At 40.2% G+C, this 15070-nt stretch overlaps 1 protein-coding gene across 6 annotated transcripts in view; it reads left to right on the top strand.

Moving 5' to 3' along the window:
• The window catches only part of MGAT4A (alpha-1,3-mannosyl-glycoprotein 4-beta-N-acetylglucosaminyltransferase A), a 155903-nt gene that overhangs the window by 134228 nt on the left and 6605 nt on the right, over window positions 1-15070 (top strand). For all 6 annotated transcript variants that reach the window (XM_004752879.3, XM_045077791.1, XM_045077788.1 and 3 more), the window contains exons 11-14: window positions 1000-1107; window positions 1235-1428; window positions 6459-6537; window positions 7253-7319. In XM_004752879.3, coding sequence (XP_004752936.2) covers window positions 1000-1107; window positions 1235-1428; window positions 6459-6537; window positions 7253-7319 — 448 coding nt within the window. The remainder of the gene's footprint in view (window positions 1-999; window positions 1108-1234; window positions 1429-6458; window positions 6538-7252; window positions 7320-15070) is intronic.

Raw genomic sequence — 15070 nt, 5'->3', positions numbered from 1 at the left:
GGACAGCTGAGGCTGTTTTCAAATACCGAGTTAACCCACAGGGGGCGCCCTGCTGGCAATCTGGGTTTCCCACAGCCAGACCAAGCGTGAGGACAGGTTGTAATCTGAAGTCTGGACCTGGAGGCGCTTCACATGAAAAAACAAGTTGTCCCGTACCTGTGCTGAGTTGAACTGTGGAACTTGAAATACCTAAGGAGCAGTGACAGAAAAGATTGATCAAACTGGCCAAAGGGCTGTGTGCTAAAATTTATAGAGGATTTAAATGGTTTTAATTTCTACTCTCAGAGATTCTCACCTCCCAGACTCATTTTAGAACCTAACCCTATAGGAGATAAAATACTGCAGAAGACCAACTGAATGCTTATGGTCAGGTTGTTGCCTTGCATTTTCAGATAACTTTGATGCAACAAAATATGCCTTTTATTATTTGCAAATCCTGCGTTATATCATCCAATTAAAGACATTCTGTATATTTGAACCAAACCTCTAGGTTATATTGTGTGCATTTTAATTTTAAAAGTCAGATGGACATTTTGATGTATCCTGAAGATGGTTGAAATTAAATCCTGAACTCTTCTCTTAGCTGTGCTTATTTTAAATTTTTTTCATATTAAATCTGTTTATCTAGTAAGTAGCAAATCTCAATGTGTTAAAAAGGACCTTAAGAATTGTGATTTGGAATTATGAGATTAGTTGGATTTTCTTTTCAATATTCTTGAAAAGGACTTCTGAAAGGGGCACCTGGGTAGCCCAATTGGTCGAGTGTCCAACTCTTGGTTTCAACTCAGGTCATGATCTCAGGGTTATGAGATGGAGCCCCACGTCTCAGGCTCCGTGCTGGATGTGGAACCTACTTACAACTCTCTCTCTCCCTCTCCTTCTGCCCCTCCCTGACCCCTACTCTGTCTCTAAAAAAAGGAAAAAGAAAATAAAAGGACTTGTGGTTTTCTGATTTCATTTTGTAATGTGACACTGAGATTTTTTTTTTTTAATATTTAGAAACATTGTGATAGACAGAAAGCAAATCTACGAATTCGCTTCAGACCTTCGCTTTTCCAACATGTTGGTCTGCATTCTTCTCTATCAGGAAAAATACAGAAACTCACGGTTGGTGATGTAATTTTATTTTCCTCATGCACATACAGTTTGTTATTTAGTGTTTAGTCACTGATTATTCTTCTTAAGTATAAATAAGCTATATGATGTTTAACAGCATATGTGTTTCTCCTCTTAGGATAAAGATTACATGAAACCATTAATTCTTAAAATCCATGTAAACCCACCTGCAGAGATATCTACTTCTTTGAAGGTCTACCAAGGACATACACTGGAGAAAACTTACATGGGGGAGGATTTCTTCTGGGCTATAACCCCAGTAGCCGGAGACTACATCTTGTTCAAATTTGATAAGCCAGTCAATGTAGAAAGGTTGGTGACTATTGAAATCTATTTGGTCTTAAAATTTTACACCTCTTCTTAGTGTGATTTACGATTTTTTTTTTTAAAATGTGTATAACAGATGTGAGGAGACGGTGGGTCCCAAGTGTTAGATTGTAAAATACTTTCCTACAACTCAGTAGAAAAATGGGTCTGTTGTTTTTAGGTAGGACATCAGCTCTTAGCATGTTTGGTAAATTCTTGGTATCATTGAACAAATGTTTAGTATAGTTTTTTAGTACTTTCAGGCAGAATTCTTCCTCAAAATATATATTAGTTTTCATGTCCTTATTCTAGAATATCCCTCAGGGTTGAGTGAGAGCTAGTCAGTTACCTGGAAAATTGGTTGAAATGATACTTTTGACAGACTGTGACCATCCCTAGTCAGTGATTTTACACATGCTGGCTTGCTTTTAGACCACCGTGGAAGAATTCATAACCCTTTTGTGTTTTTCAGAATTTATGTTCATTTAACAGAATTTAGGACTCTTTCCTGCCTGTTTTTTAACAGTCATGATTTACCCCAACCTTTCTTCAGTTTGGGGTGTATTCCCCAAACTATAAACCATCTGTGGTACACTTAAATGTAATCCCTGAATGGAATATAATTCTGTAGCCTGGGGCACATTGTGTTACGTGTTCTTGTGTGAGGTGTGTCCCATTGTTAGAACCCACAAAAACTCATTTGGATTAATTCTACTTAAGGTTTTCAGAATAGTGCATAGTTATCACGTTATTGATTTTATTTTATTACTCTAAACTGATTCTAAAGAGGAATTTAAATGTGTAAAAATGTTTTGGGCAATATGTTGAGTGCTGTGGAGTGTGTAATCTGGCGATTCACAGACCTCTACCCCTGGGGCTAATAATACATTATATGTTTATTTTAAAAATTAAAAATAAAAAAAAATGTTTTGGGCAATGGGACTATCCCTGGAAAAACCTAAAAATACTTTGGAGTAATATTTCACATTTATGAATATATAATATTTTGAGGTTAAATTTAATGTTTATTTTTATACTTATAGTATGATATTCAGCACTTTGAAGTAGTATTTACCACACTTAAGAGTCATCATAGGGGCATTTGGGTAGCTCAGTTGGTTGAGCCTCTGACTCCTGATCTCAGCTCAGGTCTTGATCTTAGAGTCAGGGGTTCAGGCCCTGTGTTGGGGTCTATGCTGGGTGTGGAGCCTACATTGAAAAAAAAAAGATGTCATCATAAATATCTGAAATGGGGTTAATATCCAAAGTATGTAAAGAACTTACCCAACTCAATACCAAAAAAGCAAATGATTTGATTAAAAAATGGAGCAGAGGACCTGAAGACACATTTTTCCAGAGATGACATATAGATGCCCACCAGATGGATGAAAGGATGCTCAGCATCATTAGGTGTCAGGGAGAGGCAAGTCAAAACAATGAGCTGTCACCTTATACCAGTCAGAATGGCTAAAATCAGAATGACAAGAAAGAACAAGTGTTGGCAGGGGCATGGGGAAAGGGGGCCCCTTGTGCACTGTTGGTGGGAATGTAAATTGGTGCAACCACTATGGGAAACAATATGAAGGTTCCTTAAAAAATTAAAAATGGAAGTACAGTATAATGCAGTAATTCCACTACTGGGTACTTACCAAAGGAAAGGAAAACACTACTTCAAAAAGATTCTTGCAGCTCTATGTTTACTGCAGCATGATTAACAGTGGCCATGATAGGGAATCATCCCAAGTGTCATCAGTAGAAAAACAGGGAAGATAAGGAGACTGTGGTATATGTACCCATGAGGGAATATGCCACACAAAGGATGAGATCTTGCCTTTTGTGACAATGTGGATGGACCTAAAGGGTATTAAGCTAAATGAAGTAAGTCATCCTGAGAAAGACAAATACCACATAATTCCACTCAGGAATCTTAAAGAAAACAACCCACAAGCAAACAAAAAGCAGACTCAGACCTGTGAATACAGAAAACAAACTGTTGGCCAGAAGGGGAGGGGAGTTGGGGGGGTTGGGCAAAATGGTGAAGAGGAGAGGGAGCTACAGGCTTCCAGAGATGGAATGAGTACGTTGCTGGCATAAAAGGCACAGCATAGGGAATACAGTGAGTGACAGTGTAGCAGCCCTGTATGGTGACAGATGGCAGCCGCCCTTGTGGTGAGCTCAGACTCACACAGAGATGGCAGATCACTGTGTTGTACACCTGAAGCTAATGTAGCATTGCGGGTCAGCTATACTCAGAGACTTCTAAACAAAGAGTTATCATACAATTAGAAACAATTTTTTCACCTCCATAAATCAAATAGTCTCAGACCATTTCTGTTGGTTTATTTTTAACAAGTTAAAATTGTGCCAGCAAAGAATCTGCTAAAGAACTCCTGTTTTGGAGATCAGATTTGTTAACAAATGTATTTACAATAAACTTCTATAAAGTATATGATCCCACTGAGGACCCATTTCTTTTTTTTTTTTTCAAAGATTTTATTTATTTATTTGACAGAGATCACAAGTAGGCAGAGAGGCAGGCAGAGAGAGAGAGGAGGAAGCAGGCTCCCTGCAGAGCAGAGAGCCTGATGTGGCGCTCGATCCCAGGACCCTGGGATCATGACCTGAGCCGAAGGCAGAGGCTTAACCCACTGAGCCACCCAGGTGCCCCTGAGGACCCATTTCTATAAAACACAGTTCTTTTAAAATCAGAGTATATCTGAATTTTCTCAGAATTCATGGAGAGACCCCCCACCTTGCCTAGAATAGGGAAAAGGAATCACTTTTGACTTGCATAATAATGGACTTGCTGTGGGGGGGCGTAAAGCAGAAGTTGTATTTATCAGTACAGAAATTAAGTGGTAGGGAAAATATTTTCTGACTACATATTGTGATATGTTTTGATTAACAAAAAAGTTTTAAAATACAAAAAAATGAGGGAAAAAATCACAACCCCATAGATACCACTGTGATCATATTGGCACTTTCTACCTTGAAAGCCATTATGGTCTGTATGTAATTTTATGTCTTATATTTTCCATCATAATTTGTCATAAATGATTTATAAACATTTTTAATACCTTTTTTAAAAGATATTTTTATTTATTTATTTGACATAGCAAATAGGCAGAGAGAGGGGGAAGCAGAGAGCCTGATGTGGGGCTTGATCCCAGGACTTTAAGACCACGACCCGAGCCGAAGGGAGGGGCCCAACCCACTGAGCCACCCAGGTGCCCCTTGTAAACATTTTAATAGTTGCACATTCTCCCCACTGTCGGCTATACCATCATTTATTTCTTCTGATATTAAACTTTGTAGATCATACTGACTCTTCCGCTGTAATCTCATAGTAAACACCTCTGAATCAGTCTGTTTGAATGGCAAATTCTGTCCATCATTCCTTTCTTAAAAGTGGCTTCCTGGGCTGCCTGGGTGGCTCAGCGGGTTAGAGCCTCTGCCTTCAGCTCAGGTATGATCCCAGAGTCCTGGGATCTGAGCCCCACATCAGGCTCTCTGCTCAGCAGGGAGCCTGCTTCCCCTTCTCTCTGCCTGCCTCTCTGCCTACTTGTGATCTCTGTCTGTCAAGTGGATAAATAAAATCTTAAAAAAAAAAGTGGCTTCCTCTGTTTTGTATTGGTCTGTAGCTGAGGTCATGAGTGGCCCATAAGTTATAGCAGGTAGCATTTCAAGTCAAAGATGTCTTAAAAAAAGGTGTCTCTCATCTGAAAATGTTGGAATTAATCTTTGGCGTAGCCTAGAGGGAGCTGAGGGTGCCCTTCCCTCTGTAACACTGGAAAATCCGGTCTTCATCCCAGATGATTTCTGCCCACCAATACTATACTGTATACCGTTAGCCTCCTGTCTCTGCTCCTTGCTGAGTACTTTGAATAGGCAGGGTATTTTGTCAGTTTTCATAAACTCATAAACTTGCTACAGTCCCGCGAGGTGAGAATCTCTGCACTTTTAGAAGAAACTCAGGCTCAGAAAGCTAATGTAACTTGCTAAATGTAAGAATTCTCTAAATGAGAGAATAAATGAGAGACTTAGGGTTTGGATCTAGGTCTTTCTAAATCTAAACTTTTCACTGTTTAACTTAGTTAAAGTTGTTTTCTATCTTTTTTTTTCTTTTTTTAAGATTGTATTCATTTATTTGAGAGGGAGAAAGCAAGCACAAGTGGGCAGAGAGGCAGGCAGAGAGAGAGGGAGAAGCAGGCTCCCCACTGAGCAAGGAGCCTGGTGTGGGGACTCGATCTCAGGACCCTGGGATCATGACCTGAACTGAAGGCAGCCGCATAACAGACTGAGCCACCCAGGCGCCCCTAAACTTAAGTTTTCAGTTTAGATTTAGATAGGCTTTGCATGCCCTGTCTGGGTTTGACACCCGCCTGCCCTCTCTCCTTTCCCCATATACACTTACACACACACACTGGTTTTCAGGGTGTCAGAACCTGAGGACATTATCCTCATACCCCGGGAGTATTTTAGATTGATCATAGTTGCTGTTCAGATGTTTGTTCATAGTGATAAGTGGAATTATTCAGATATTTGGAATTGGTTAATTTACTCTCAGGCTCCTAATATTGAAATTATTTGCATTGGATAAAGCTAGTCTTTGAACTTGCCATGGCTCATGGCCGTCCTGGTGAAAATTTTCTCGGGCACAAGATACAGTAGTATTCTGTAGGTGCTGCAGCTTCAGTTACTCCTCGAGCATAGCGTATGTTTAAAACAGTGTGAACCGCAACCTAAATCTGTCTTTTTTTTTTTTTTTTTCTTAAAGTCTGTTAAATACATTATTTCGTCAAGCACCACACATGCCCCTTCTGATGGAAGGAATTAACACATCCCCTCAGGGTTGAATCCTTGAGTTTTTAGGTTCCCTGCAACTATTCGGAACAGTAACATGCCCTTGCTACGCGCCCTGGTGCAGTCCCCGCTCAACCCAAGCATTGCTGGGAAAACTCACTATGAGGTGAGGCCGTCTTCCTGAATCTTCGTCAAGTCTAGTCTGACTCATACTTTTATGTTTGTCTTTTCAGTTACTTGTTCCACAGCGGCAACCAAGAACATCCAGGAGATATCCTGCTCAACACAACTGTGGAAGTTTTGCCTTTAAAGGTATGCCTGTTTTTTCCCCTAATTCTTCAGAACTAAGACCAGGAGACCTGGTTTGAGGTTATCCTTACTGACGAGGTGAAAGAAAATTCTCTCATTTGCAGGACCTTCATGACAAGCAAGATTAATTTTTTTTTTTTTTGGATTATGGAACACTTAGTATATGTCCCATCTGTCTTATTCATAGAGCCTCCATTTTGTTTCCTGTTGGAAAATAACATGGAAGTTCCTACTAGGAAAATAAGTGAATCATCATTTTACTTTAATGCTTAACTGGTGTTTATATTTTGAGTCCCAAATGCCATGTGGTTTTAATGCCTGTTGTTTAATACACAAAATTAATTTACTGGTCTTTAAGGAGTGCTTAGTTTTCTTTCAGGTTAACACAGTTTTTTATTTTTAATGAACCCTATTAAATTGGTTTAAATTTAAATTAATTAAAATTTAAATGTTCTAATCAATGTATCATTATCTGTATTTATTTATATTTATATATTTAAATTTTCTAACCAATCTAGAAAGATACATAGATTCAGATAGTTATATATAAAAGAATATTTGTATTGATAAACTTTTTAAGATTCAAGACTGAGATGACATTTTTCTTTTTTAGAAATAGCTGAGCCGCAAACATCACTTTTATGTTTATTAAGATATATTAGATCTGTTGTAAATAGAAGTAATGATTTGCAAAGTTAATGTTTTTGTTCTATTTTAGAGTGAAGGTTTGGAAATAAGCAAAGAAACCAAAGACAAACGATTAGAAGATGGTTATTTCAGAATAGGTAATACCTCCTACTTTAACCTAGTAGAATGTCCTTGACTTTTCTGGGCTAACTCCTAAGTAATTATAACTTCTCGTTGGATGTTAAGCACTTTAGGGTTATAGTTACCAATGTCCTCCCAAGTTGTGTGGGTTCTCGTGTTTCATACTTTGTCTTGACCCAACCAGGATTTCAGATCAGAGGTTCATTTGTTGGTTCCTCTTTCTCTCCCCACCTTCTGTTTCATGGTTGATAGTCACTACTAGATCCTCTGCCTTCAGCTGCCTCCTGCCCTCTCTGACCGGGCGATGGTAGCTACTTGCAGGGTCCCAGCAACATCCATGTGCCAGAAGCTCTGTGCCTTTAGCCCCTGCCTCCTTCCTGAGCTTCAGGTCTGTACTGAGATGCTTTCTCTCTCTTTAAGGATTTTATTTATTTATTTGAGAGAGAGAAAGAAAGAGAGAGCACCAAAGCAGAGGGGGTGGGGATAAGGGAGAAGCAGGCCACCTGCAGAGCAGAGAGCCCCATGCGGGGCTCGATTTCAGGACCCTGAGATCATGACCTGAACCGAAGGCAGAAGCCCGGGCACCCCCTGAGATGCTTTCTGATATGGCCACACCGCCATTTGCTCTGAGAATCTGTGCCAGGGTCGTACCTTTCGGCCACCATAATTTTTGCTATCACTGTTCACCTGGTTGCCTAAGCCCAATCTTGGGAGACACTCTGAACACACACCCCACTTTGTACTGTCTGTTAGCATAAAATAGGTCCATCTGGGAATGCCTAGTCACCTGCCCTGGGCTGGTGCTCAGGCCTCTGCCTCTGGGTCTGGGCCAGAGAAGGACTGCCTCTCCCTGCGTCCTTCCCCTCGCTTTGCCCGGAACCCCAGCAGTTGCCTTTCTAAAGCGTCCTTGTTGCCACGATGTTAGCCTGGAGAGAGATCTTAACACCTTTCCATGATCACATTCCTTAGCTTCCATCCACTTTCACATCATGTTTCCTTTGACTCTCAGTTTCCCTTGTCCTGAGTCTCTTGTTCCTCTCATGCTCCTTGCGCTCATGTGCGGCTGTGCCTCTGGCCATTTTCTCCACCTGGTATTTCTCCTAATGAAGGCTTTCTCGTTTTCTGTTAAACACTGCAGCTGCCCCTCTTGTCTGCTTTTCCTAACACACTGCGTGCGCTTTACTGTGCGGCCTTGCCATGTCACAGGGCGGTCCCCTGTCACAGCGCGGTCACCTGTCACAGTGCAGTCCCGCGCACTTGGCGGGGAAGGCAGGCGGCGATGGCCCTTGGCTGTCTCTTGCAGTTAACATACGCTCTGTTGCTGGATGGCTGTCAACTCAGTGAATGAGGATGTATTTTCTTTTTCTTAAAAGTGAATGAGGATGTATTTTCTTTTTCTTAAAAGTAATGCTTTTCTTAGTGGTAGGCAGAAGAGAATATTGGTAAGTTTACACTGTCGGTGTACAGGACAGATACAATCAGAAAACTGTCTTGAGAGTTTTCACATCTGGTGTCATGGTTTCTGCTACAAGGTTTGTGTGATAACCCTAGTTTTTGTGTAGTTTTGGTGGATAGATGAACTTCATTATTTTCGTATTTGGGTTATGTCTAGAAATGTACAAAAACTTGGCTGCATATCCAAGACATTTATTAACCCTATTACTTGTCCGTTATTTAGTTTCTGAGACTGTTGTGTTCTAGATTAGGAAAGCATAGGAAATTGACCATCAGTAGTAACTTGAAGATAATGACCATCTAAGACAGCAGCTCAAACATGTTTAGAACAGAAGAGAAAGTGTAAATCAGCCAGCCTAGGACCTTGTATAACGAAAAGGTGCATCAGAAATAAGGAGCAACTGATTTCTTTCAACTGAGTATGAAACAATTCCACTCCCTTAAGTATGCCTTCGTGGAATAGCTTCGCAGACCTTCCTCATAGTGGAACAGCCGTACCTGGTGAAAACGATTTTCAAAAACATAGAGCAGATGGAGAGACATTACTCATGAAAATCTGAATCTGAGTAAGAACATGAAAAGTCTGGGGCTTTAGGCACCTGACCCACTGCGTTCCCCACACTGCCTGAGCTCAGTGAGACTGGAGCTCTATTCTCGACACTTTCTAGTCAGCCCCAGTTGTGAGGCAAAGAGCCCTGTCAGAGAAACACTGGAAGGACAGACTGGTGCGCAGTCGGGGTGTGGTGGGGGGGAGCCCCACAGGGCGTGACCCTGCAAGTCTCGGCCAGTCCCAGGAATTGGGAGTTCTAATTACTCTCCAGTAAGCTCCTCCTTCCTTTCCCCCTTCTTTCCTGTCTCTCAGTGTGGACCTACCAGTTCACTGGGTCAAGAACAAAAATTAAATTTCTTGTTCGGGAAGCTGGTACAGGCACGTGGCACCAAACGCAAACCTGAAAACGTGAATTTCAGTCTCCTCTGCTCTTCTTTTCCGTCCTCCCCAGTGCTTCCCAGAGGCAGTTCCTTTAAGGCTTTTGTGTCCTTCTAGAAGTTATCTGTTCAGAAATGAAGAGATACGAGTATATTCTTTAAAAACACACAATCACACAGGAATGATAACATGCTGTACGTCCTTTGTTCTGCATCTTTTCCCCGATCAAATACACAAGTATTATATATGAAAGAGGAACATTCCAAAAGGTCGTAACATTTCAGATGCGCAGAAGATACAAATAATAGTGTAATGAGCATCTGTGTGTTTGGCTTAAGATTTGCCAATTCAGTTGTTCTTCCCTAATACCTTCTTTCCCCCTCCCACCCAAGGAGAACCACTGTCCTAAGGTTTGTGGTTACCATTTGCGTGTCCACTTCTACTATGTATGTACGATGTATTCCTGAACAACACGCAGTGTTATTTTGCTTGTTAAATCTGAGCGAAATAATAACCTTCCATAGTCTACAGTTTCTTTTCTCGCCCCATCATGCGATTCATCCATGTGGATGCGTGTATCTTTGGCTCATTCATTTACTTGCTGTGTAAGTGTTCACAGTGGATATATCATTGTCTGTCCTCCTGTTTGTTTATAAAGTTTGTTTCCTTTTTTTCCCATTATAAAGAATGCTTGTTTGAACAATTCTGCACATGTATGAGAGTGTCTCTGTGTTGAGTGCAAGTAGATCGTTAGCTACATTATCTTCTGTTGTACTTTATTCTTCGTATTCTTTCTTCATTCTTTTAATTGGCTGCCTAGTATTTCCATGGATTACCATATCAAAATTCGCATAGCCGGTCCCCTAGTGGTGGATGGTTGTTGGCAGTTTTTGCTACAATTTGTAGTCTTTTGGACATGTGAGAGTATATCTGCAGGATAAAATCCTGGGTGAAACTGTTTTTGTTGTTGTTTTTAAAGATTTTATTTATTTATTTGACAGAGATCACAAATAGGCAGAAAGGCAGGCAGGGGTTGGGGGCGGGGAAGCAGGCTCCCTGCAGAGCAGAGAGCCCAATGTGGGGCTTGATTCCAGGACCCTGAGATCATGACTTGAGCTGAAGGCAGAGCCTTAACCCACTGAGCCACCCAGGTGCCCGTGTTGTTGTTTTTTAAGATTTACCTATTTAAAGAGTGTGTGCATGCACACAGAGGGAAAGCACAGGGAGAGAGAAAGAGTCTTAAGCAGATTCCCCATAGACCCTGGAGCCTAACACAGGGCTCAGTCTCACAACCCTGAGATCACAACCTGAGCCACAACCAAGAGTTGGTTGCTTAGCTGACTGTCTCACTCAGGTGTGTCCTGGATGCAGGTGTTTTAAAGAGGCCAGTTACACCATTAGGTAATTACCTTTCTAATTAAACGAGCTCATCAGATGATAGTATGATACCTCATTAAAGTGTTTCAAGTTTCACAGTATTTTTCAGCCCTAAGTTCCCTGCCTAACTCAATAATTCAGTAATACTTTTTTGTAGCATGTACTTCCCACCCAAGTCTAGCCCCAGCATGGACATACTTTCATGAAATAAGATTATTAATAGGGGCGCCTGGGTGGCCCAGTGGGTTGAGCATCGCCTTCGGCTCAGATCATGATCTCAGGGTCCTGGGATGGAGCCCCACATCGGGCTCTCTGCTCAGTGGGGAGCCTGCTTCCTCCTCTCTGCCTGCCTCTCTGCCTCCTCTCTCTGTGATCCTCTCAGTGATCTCTCTCTGTCAAATAAATGAGTAAGATCTTTTTTTAAAAAAAGATTATTAATAACTTTTAAATAAGAAATACGTTTAATACTACAAGTCTTCTTGGGGGCACTTGGGTGCCTTAGTGAAATGTAGGACTCTTGATTTTGGCTCAGATTGTGATCTCAGAGTTGTGGGATTGAGCCTGACCTGGGGTTCTTGTGCTCAGTGTGGAGTCCGCTTGTCTCTCTTCCTCTGCCCTGCCCCGGCTCGCATGTGTGCATTCTCTCTCTAAAATAAATAAATCTCTAAAAAATATATTACAGGTTTTCTCTGGTATGATTTTCAGATTGAACATATCTTACTAAAAGCCTATCATTATTTTGTAAAACTCTAGATTAGGCTGCATAATCTCCACACCAGATAGCCTCAGTCCTGCTCTGGCCCTCTTCCTCTTGGTTTTTTTCCCTCCCTACTTCCTGTTTTTGCTTAGAATGTTTAATTTTTTTGTTTTTGTTTTTATTTTTCAATGGTTTTGAAAAAAATGAAAATTATATATTGTGACATGTAAAAATGATAAAAAGGTTTGATTTCAGTGTCCATAAATAGTTATTGGAACACTGTATTGGTGCTCGCTTACTTCTGTGCGGTCCCTGCGCTCTGACGCCCCAGCGGGTGAGAAGAGCCGAGAGTTTGCAGCCAAGAAGGAGGTGGTGCTGGGGCGCTCCAGGTAGTGGCAATGCAGTTATGATATGACCGTGTCACCGCACACCACCATCCTGTGATGTTTAGAAAATAATAATCATAATGATAACCAGTGCTTACACATGATGCCAAAACTATGAAAGTGGACTTTGAATGCCAGTGCTTTTTAACCATGAAAATGTGGTGTATTTGATCAGATCGCATGGCAGATCGCCATGGTTATTATGCCGTGATGTGACAGCTGGTCTGGGGAACACATTGCCATCCTGAGCACTCACGCTGTTCCCAACTCACAGGAAAGCAGAGGTCAGGAAATCAGAAGATTTAATGGACAGTATTTCATGACAGCAGAATTTCTTCCCAGAAATAAATGCCCATGAGGCTGTAACCAGAGTGAGTGTCGGGGTGACTCGGGTGTTAGCCAAGTAAATGAAGCCAATGACCAAGGGTATGTTATGTAGTATTTAATTGGAGCAGCCAAGATGTGTGTGCAGATAAAATAAACTTAAGACCATCAAGCTTTCACTCACAACCAACTGCTTGAAGAATTGAGGACACTGGGAACACGATCACTCAGAAGACAAAGCAAGACCATTGACTGCCTAAGTGTTAATAATATGATATGGTATTTATAGCATATTTTAACATTAACTACATGAAAACAAGAGAACACAAGACAGGAAGGTAATAACTAAATGTATATCATTGTAAGATTACTACTAATTGGCAAAATAGAATTTTTTTGAAGTCAGACTGATAACAAGTACATTGTACATAGTACATAGAGTACCAATAAATAATAAAGTGTATATATAAATATAAACATATATACACAAATAGGTAAATGGATATGTTTAAAAAAGGGGGGGAGTTGGAAAGAGAAAATAAATTTAAGCCCTAGAGTGCTTGAAGGTTTCTTCCCCATTGTAAATTGAAGAATTATATTTAATATTTATGTAACAGATACTCACATCTTGTTGGGAAAACAGCTTCCTTCATAGAAGGTGGAAAAAATACTGCAAATATTTCGTTATGCCAGGTGTTTATTCTTTCTAAAACCCCAATAGTGTCATTTTCCTCAAAATTAATCCTGATTATCACTAAATGTTCTTTACTTAGTTGACTCCCAAATGCTTGACACTCCTTTTTTTGTTTTTGTTCTTGTTTTTTTTCCTGGTCTTTGTGCATTTGTGTGTGTGAGGGATTAGATACACTAATGCATTTTGTACCTTTTTGGATGGGGATATTTGCAAGATCACGGTCAGAAATCCTGCTAGTGAACAGTATCTGGGGGTATTTCAGTGCACAAAAAGTCATAACAAATATAATTATATGTGGGAAATTGGATCTAGACCTGCAGTACAAAGAAAGCCTAAAAAATCTTCTTGCCCTAGGTAACACTAGAAAACACTAGGTAACACTAGAAAAAAAAAAAAAGGCTGAATTCTATCATTTCCATTAAAAAACAACAACAACAACAACAAAAAAAGCAAATTGTTTCCTGGTCTCTTGATGAGTTGATAGAGGTTATAGGTCCTGCCTAGTTGTTATTTGGAGTCAATGCCAACCTTGAAGTAACCGAAGCATTGGCCTCTGAAAAATCTGCATGCAACCAAGTACAGGCAAGAATATTTTCCAACAAGCTGAGAAAACACAAATTGAGTACAACCTGAAGTGAAATGTGTTACACTGAATGGTGGTGAAGATATCCATAAAGAAGAAGGCTTAGTTGGATACGTGTACAGAGCTTGTGGAAATGTAAGTGAAGCCAGTGGTTATTTTATTATTCATCTGGTACTTTACAGGAACTACTTGAATCTGTCATGTATTATTATTTTATTGAACCAGCAGCGTCATCAGTGAACTTGATTCATTCTCATGGACTCTGCCATGATCAGTTCTGTGAATTTTTGTCAGAGATAGGAACTGAACAGTATGACCTTCTGGACCACACAGCAGCTCTGGGGCTTAGCTGTGATCAATTTTAAAATGGAAAAACAAAGCAAAACAGAAAAAGAACTTTTTTTTTTTAAGCCTAGGAACATTATTGAAATTTTTTCCCAAGACTGCCCTTTACCACTATTATCTCTTAGAAAGTTAGTTTTTGGTGCAGACTTGATAATGTTTTATTCAAGCTAAAATTACAAGAAAAATAGCACTTCCGTGCAGACCTTTTATTCCAGCCAAGCCACTGATGACCGTGATTATTTGAGCTCCAATATCAGACTGATCAAGAAGCTTCCACCTGACTTTTGCTCAAAAGTGACTCATCTGCAGTGTAGTAACACTTGCAAGGCAAGTATTGAGGAGAAGAACCTAATGGAATTCCATGCATACCCTCCAAGTGATTAATATGCTCCAGTAAAATCACGTGCTAGTGGAGCACCTAGGCTGTGTGAAAGGAATTAGTCAAGATAAAATATGTAAAATCTCATGGATTCATATGAACATATGAACATTTACGATCGATTTTAATGAGGAAGATCACTTTGAATCCCAGTTAACTGAATGATGTTAACCAACCCCCCCACCATCCTAAAAGGAATTATGTTTTTCTTGGTACACCTGCATGGTGGTTCTTATCATTTGAATTTCATCAATAAAAATTTTGTGGACATTTTTCCCCCCACTTCCCGTGTAGAAGTGTCAACCTGATATGGGAGCAAACTATTTGTCTGTCACTTTTTCCATTGCATTTTGTTGTTTTAATAAATTCCTCACAGCAAGAAAAATTGGATATTGAGCATGCTACCTTCTTATAGAACCTCTTGGTCCTAGCTTTTTCAACTTGTCATTTGTAAAATAGCAGTTTTCTATTAGAACCTCCTGGAGGAGGTATCACTTCTTAATTCCTTCTAGATGTGACATGGGAACGGATACATACAGATTGAGTGCCTGCTCAAGGCCAACCATTCTATGGTATGTCTGAAAGCACTGAAATTTGCTA

This window comes from Mustela putorius, unplaced genomic scaffold, assembly GCF_011764305.1.
Source record: "Mustela putorius furo isolate JIRA1106 unplaced genomic scaffold, ASM1176430v1.1 tig00000224_pilon_pilon_pilon, whole genome shotgun sequence".
Taxonomy (NCBI): domain Eukaryota; kingdom Metazoa; phylum Chordata; class Mammalia; order Carnivora; family Mustelidae; genus Mustela; species Mustela putorius.
This window is presented reverse-complemented; position numbering and strand designations above follow the sequence as displayed.